This window comes from Lycium barbarum, chromosome 2 (assembly GCF_019175385.1).
Source record: "Lycium barbarum isolate Lr01 chromosome 2, ASM1917538v2, whole genome shotgun sequence".
NCBI classification, from domain to species: domain Eukaryota; kingdom Viridiplantae; phylum Streptophyta; class Magnoliopsida; order Solanales; family Solanaceae; genus Lycium; species Lycium barbarum.
In genome coordinates, this window is record NC_083338.1 from 135,918,719 (window position 1) to 135,925,541 (window position 6,823).

The 6,823-nt window shown below is 36.9% G+C and overlaps 1 protein-coding gene across 1 annotated transcript; it reads right to left on the bottom strand.

Moving 5' to 3' along the window:
- Window positions 1-2,840: 2,840 nt before the first annotated feature.
- LOC132627453 (F-box protein At5g03100-like) lies at window positions 2,841-6,156 on the bottom strand. The gene is made up of 3 exons (XM_060342802.1): window positions 4,038-6,156; window positions 3,476-3,637; window positions 2,841-3,277 (listed from the first exon to the last, which is right to left on the bottom strand). Exons 1-3 carry the CDS (start codon window positions 5,022-5,024, stop codon window positions 2,912-2,914), a joined length of 1,515 nt encoding a protein of 504 aa, XP_060198785.1. The 5' UTR covers window positions 5,025-6,156; the 3' UTR covers window positions 2,841-2,911.
- Window positions 6,157-6,823: the final 667 nt, after the last annotated feature.

The following is a 6,823-nucleotide window of genomic DNA, read 5'->3' on the forward strand; positions in this document are numbered from 1 at the left end:
AGGCATGTATCAGAAGGTGGAGAGTTTGATTTGGACCTCAAACTCTTGGTTTGCACCTCGAAGCACAATGGAGCTGAACATAGGATTTTTTTAATGAACAAAAACATTGTTCACACAGCAATTTTATATTCTTGGGGGTGAGTGACTTTTACGGGGAAAATGGGAGTGAATCGGGGAGGCCTTCTGACGGGACAGTGGAGAAGAACTACATTCGGCTAAGATTTTCTGGGTTAAAAGACAAAGTAGCCACCATTGTTTGAAGAGATAGTAAGGGGACTTAAGAAAAATTAATTTTTTTTTTTGGGGGGGGGGGGGGGGGGGGATGCTAATCTACTACTCTTTAGCAAAACCCATTAAATATATATTTGCATTCTCCTTCAGAAACAACTTCTTAGGGAGGGGAGGGGATGTTAAAACTTCATAAAATGAACAGATGTAAAGAAAAAGAGAGGAAGTTACCTCAATACTAGCAAAGTCTATGATAAGTGTCTTCACATGAGGCAAGGCTTGCAAAAGGCCAGCTACTCCAAACAAATTAAGCTTATTCATATGCAACTCCCCTAGCCTTAGATATTTGCATTTCATTTCAGGAATCTGCACTCCTTTGAATTGCAACATGCACATGAGCTGGGTGCAGTTATCCAATGAAACTCGTCAAGAATGGAGGAAGCAACAACAAAAATAAGAAAGTACTCCACCGCAGAGCGGCAGTGTTGTGAATAGTGATGAACCAAAAACCATCTAAGATTTTGTTTTCCAACCACTCTGTTTCTTTCTTTTATCAAACAAAAAATAAGCATGTAAATACTTTAAGCCACCTCAATCCACAAAAAGTTTGGTTTCTAGAAATATCTTTTGGAGGTATGATAAAAGAAATAACAGGTTCTAAAAGTTGACAAAAGGGTTGCGAAAAGGTCCACAAGGCCACAAGTTTCCGTGATTGATCTTGTTATGTTGGTCAAATTTATGCAAAGGTTCTCAATTGTATAATGTTTTACACTAACCGTCTACTAATTATTAATACAGCAAAAATAAGGACTTTTGAGTTAGAAACAAACCTCTATAAACCAAGATCCTATAGCTAGCTCAGTTGCACAGCTCAACTTTTGAAGATAATCTTGGACGAGGGTCCCAAAAACATGATGTGAATCACGACAACTGTCTTCTACAACATCAACAGCTTCCTCAAAAAGAGCTTGCACGTCTTTGATACATGAGGTGTAGAACGTAAGCTTAGCATTAACCACGGAGGACACATCTACAAGCCTATATTTGTGTTGAAGTCTTGACATCTCCAAATATTCAAGATAAGGAGCACGAGTCTCCAAGATATGATTACTTTCATCACCAGGAATCGTAAAACCTATCAACTTTAGTCTCTTCAATTTTAAAGAAGTAATTTCCAGGCGATGAAATCCCCTACCCATATCAAATTCCATAGTTTCTAAAGAAGGACAAATCTAATGTTACCAACGACAAACAAGTGTAGAAAGATTCAGTCAATGCGCCACCGTCCCTATTAGAACTTGAGCAGTATACAAAATCTTCCACTTTTCTTTCAAGGAAGAACTGTACGCTATTGTCAAATCGCGTATTAAAAAATATGGAAAGAAAAAACAGAGAAGGTAACATGCATAACTGTACAATGGAAGTAGATTAAAATATTGAAACTCAAGTGAAGTTTAACACTTTCATACGATTGATATGGCCTGTATTATCCTCTTTGGTAAGCGATATCATGAAATGAAATGGCTATTGTCCAAAATCTCCAAATTCTTAATGAGCCATAAGTCTTGCAAAAGCTGCATCCAGAGGAAACATACCTCCACTCTGCTCATCTCAACAGCCATTGTCATAAGATGAAATTTAGCAAGCATATCAGCAGCAACACTGAAATAGAAAGGACCAATGAAGCCCTGAAGAACCATAAACTGTTTTGACATGATCTTTCGATCTAGGACATTTGCTACCATATTAGCTTCACCTAAGATCACACCTAAATAAACTTTGTTGTACTGTGAGATGTGTTATAACCTCTTTACATGCTGCTATCTTTGTGAAATATCCATCAAAGAAACAAAAAACATCAACAAGCTTCAGAGTTTGTTGACTCCGGGCACCAGCAGCCATAAGAAAACCATAACAAAGAGACACTAACAGTAACTTCACTCAAACATGTCATTCTAAGGTTTCTAGCACATGAAAATGAATACCAGCTCTCATTCGCATCATGTGAGGGAAGTTCTTTTAAAAATTAAATCCAAACAAGGTACAGTCATATGATAGTCAAAAGTCATTTTTAAACCTATTACAGAGATTCTTTTGTCTATTTATAGTAAGAATATCAAGAAAGTTGTTGTTCCACCCAAAAAAAAAAAAAAATCCCAACCCCTGGTAAGCAGTTCCAAACACTCAGAATCTGCCTAAGGAATGAAGATTCACGAAAATCAAGCGATTAGATGTAATTGAATAGTCCTATTATCAGCATAACCTCAAGTAAAAGCATTCAACAGCACTGTAAGCCTCAAATAGAGCAGCTACAGATTATTTGCTTAAACAATGGGGAACTCTTGCTTAAACAATGGGGAACTCTTTCTTCCAAGTAAAAGCAATCAGAGAGAGAGAGAGAGAGAGACCATGTCGCTGTCGTAAATGTTGATGCTATCGACAAAGAAAGCAAAATAGAGCATTTCGAGAGCCTAATCTTGACAATTCCAGGAGAACAAAAGTTGCAATATTCGAAGCACATATGCAATGTCTAGAGGGAAACAATCAAAGGCTTCTAAGAAACCAAGAAGCCAAACATTTGGAATGCCACAAGGTCAAAATTACATCTGCAGTAAATCAAAAGCTAAAATATAAGGTAACATTTCTAGTATGCCGAAACAACACAACTTCCAGTCTGGTTATGCTAAGCAAACTCTTGGTAAATAATCACAGAATTTTTTGATGATTTTGGGGTGTCTAACAATTTCTTAGCCAATTGTGATAAATGTCGGGACACGCAGCTCTCTGAACAATAACAGCACTTTCTCCTCTTTGCTACGATAACAAGCTTCTGCAAAGCCACTGCATTCATTAGTAGAAACTTCAAAAGTTCCAAAAGCTTACAAAAGCCCCCTTCAGACCAATCCTTCAAACATTCTCTTGGGCAGCCGACAATCTTAACATTCTTAAGATTGGGAAACACAGTGTTTGGGATCCAACTCGGCAAATTGATGTTATCTACTTCGGCAAAATAGCCTAGCTCAAGCTGGCAGGAGGAGGAATCATTAAACTGGAACAAAGAATATAGTTAGGATCCAACGTAGGTCTACCCTGACCATTTAATTTTTTGTTCTACAGTAACAAAATATTCTTAATGATATTATATTTGCATTCTCCTTAAGAAACTCCTTTTGAGGGAAGAAGAAGATGGGGGGAGGAGGGCGGTGTTCAAAAATTGAATGGATTATAAATCAAGAGAAAGAACGACCTGAGATTCGATGTGTATGTTGAGTGACTCCAAATGAGGCGATGTGTGCAAAAGACTGGCTATTCCATACAGATTATGCTCCGATACATGCAACTTTAGAGTTAGACTTTTGCATCTCAATTCTGGAAGCATCACTCCGTCAAGTTTCATCATGAACACGACCTGGTGAAATAATCTCAAAGAAATAGGTAAAGGATAGAGAAAGAAACAACTACAAAGAAATGTAATCCCCAACATAAAGATATACTATGACAAATCTAACCATTTTAAGGAACAACAGTGTGCAAAAGGCTAGTTTCTAAAATAATCTATGTCCAGTAAAGGAATTCCAACTTCAGAAAGTAGATAGGAAGATGATAAAAGGTCACAAAAGGTGAAGACAAGATACTTTTGTATACATTAAAAAAAAAATCCTTTCAATTATTCAATAACAAAATAAATTCCACTGGGATTCTCATGCATACAAAATTTCATAATTGTATGATATTCTGATAGATTCACATCCCACAATTCTTTGCTACAAATCAAATAGAGAATAAGGTTTCTTGGAATAGAAACAAACCTCTGCAAACCATCCTCCAATTATTAGCTCAGTCACATAACTCAACTTTTGAAGATGGACCAAAATAAGGTTTCTGATACCTTGATGATAATCATAGCAACTGTCTTCCTCAATATCATCTTCCTCCCACTCTTCATTGATACAACTCAATCTAAAAGTGAGGCTGGCAATGACCAAAGAAGAGACATTTACTAGCCTAATCTCAATATGTCCAAGATTTCCTGAAATATCCAAATGCTGAAGATTTGGGGCAAAAATTTCCAAATAATCATCTACGGCGACAGAAAGGTTTGTCAACGTTAGTCTCTTTAAATTTGAAGAAGTAATTTCTAGATGACGACAACCCTCGCAAAATGAAAGCTCCATGGTTTCCAAAGCAGGGCAACTTGACAATAATTTCGCAATATTACTGTCTTCTAACTCTGTTAAGTGCAGCGTTAGGCTCTTTAGAGAGCTCCATGCTATGCCCGTTCCTTCATCAAACACCCAACCGCTCAATTTCAGTGTAATCAATGATGAACAAGTGTACATGCATAGAGGCAATTCGTAAGTGAGATTGTCATCAAATGAATGTAACACAACATCTTCCACTTTGTTTTGCACGGCAAAACTGAGCCATGGGCTGATTTTGGAATTAAATTCCCGGTTACTTCGATCAAAATCGAATTGGAATTTTTTTATTTTGGAGCAAGTGGACTGAGTTATAACGTGGTCGACAAAGGATATGAAGTTTTTGACTTTGCTGTAATTTCGATTAATGAAAATGAAGTTATCAATAGAAGTCCAGATACGACGCCACCTCTTTGAGAGAACACATGATGAGACGGCATCTTTCGTCGGCAAAAGAGATAGAATTTGTACAAGGACTTCGTCTGGCAACCGACTGAGACGATCGTCTAGGGTTTCAGTGACTTCGTTTTTTTGTTTTTTCGACATTGAATATTTCGAACTACTTGTAACATTTTTGCTGGAATGGCATGAAACCATATTTCAAGAGGGAAAGGATTTTGTGAATTCAATAGAAATTGGAGCCTGTTTGGATTAAGCTTATTTTAGGTGCTTTTCAGGCAAAATACCTTATAAGCACTATTGAAGTATTTGGGTAAAATAAAAAGGTATTTTTAAGTATTTGTTCTAGCTAAAATAGTAAAAGTAAGCCAAGCTAAAAGTGAGGCCGGCAATAACCAAAGAGGAGACATTTACTAGCCTAATCTCGAGATGTCCCAAGATTTCCTGAAATATCTAAATGCTGAAGATATGGGGCAAAAATTTCCAAATACTCATCTCCTTCGAAGGAAAGCTGCAAATGGTTTTTCAACGTAAGTCTCCTTAAAATTGAAGACATAATAAACTTGAAGACATAATTGCTAGACGATGACAACCCTCGCAAAATGACAGCTCGCTAGTTTCCAAAGTAGGACAACTTGACAGTACTTTAACAATATAGTCATCTTCTAAAGGACAACTTGACAGTATTTTAACAATATAGTCATGTTCTAACGTTGTCGAGTCCAGCTTTACGCTCTTTAGAGAGTTCGAAGCTATGACCATTTCTTCATCAAACACCCAACATCTCAAATTTAATGTAACCAGTGACGAATAAGTGTACATACATAGAGGCAATACGTAAGTGATATCGTGAGCAAATAGACATGAAGGTAACACAACATCTTCCACTTTGTTTTCCACAGCAAAACTGATCCATTTGCTCATTTTCGAATCAAATTTCCAGTCTCTGTGAGAAAATCGAGTTAGATTTTTTTTTATTTTGGAACAAGTGGAATGAATTAAAACGTGGTCTACAAAGGATATGAAATTTTGGACATTGTTGTAATTTCGATCAATGAAAAGGAAGTTATAAATAGTAAGTCCAGAAATAATGCCACCTCTTTGAGAGAACACATGATGTGACCGCATCTTTAGTGGGCAAAATAGAGAGAAGAAGGATTTCTTCTTCTTCCAACTCCACTGACTCCATTCTTTTGTTTCTTCCACATTATATCTCTCAAATTACTAAGGATTCAATAGAAATTCATATGATTTTTGTAGGGATATTTCTTGAAATGGCAAACCCACGTCCAAAGAAGAGAAAATTAAGGTCCTTTAATGTACCGAACACATCATCCGATCTATTTAGGAGCTAAATGACGTCTCACATTAAATGGTCCTTAATACTCACTCCGGATAAAAAAAAAATAGTCCACTTAACCATTTGCACACCCTTTAACAAAATACTAACTCCCAGATAAAAATAGATAATTTAACTAAATTACCCCTAATTAAATAGGCATTGGGATTTGATCATATAATACTTAATATGGGCAAATATGAAAAAACAAGGTTAATTCTTTCTTGATTTACTAAGTGGACTCTTTTTTTTTATCCAAGAAAAAAAAGCTAAGTGGACTTTTTTTTTTATCCGGAGGACGTATATTACTACTGTCACGACCCAACCCCGTAGGCCGCGACTAGTGTCCGTGCTGGACACCCGGACGTACCCCTTAACCCAAACTGGCATATAAGCAGAGTATATAAATATAAAAGTCAAATGGCGTCACTAACTATCACAGATGAACAGATATAGCACGTGGAAGCCGATAAGGTTATCATAGATCATATCAACCCAAAACATATACAGAACCCACATGTACGTCTACAGACCTCTACAGATCACAACAGAATCATAAGACGGGACAGGGCCCCGTCATACCCCTGAATAGCATACATATGTACAATGGCATAAGACTGTACCAAAACGTAGGCTCCGGACAAAAGAGCACTCCAAG

What these genes read in the sequence shown, in the direction of transcription:
- LOC132627453 (XM_060342802.1), bottom strand. Translation starts at nt 5,024, where the DNA reads ATGGTTTCATGCCATTCCAGCAAAAATGTTACAAGTAGTTCGAAATAT. An exon ending in TTGGAGGATGGTTTGCAGAG is followed by an intron (nt 3,638 to 4,037) that starts GTTTGTTTCTAT and finishes TTATTTCACCAG; the next exon opens with GTCGTGTTCATGATGAAACT. An exon ending in ACATACACATCGAATCTCAG is followed by an intron (nt 3,278 to 3,475) that starts GTCGTTCTTTCT and finishes TCTTTGTTCCAG; the next exon opens with TTTAATGATTCCTCCTCCTG.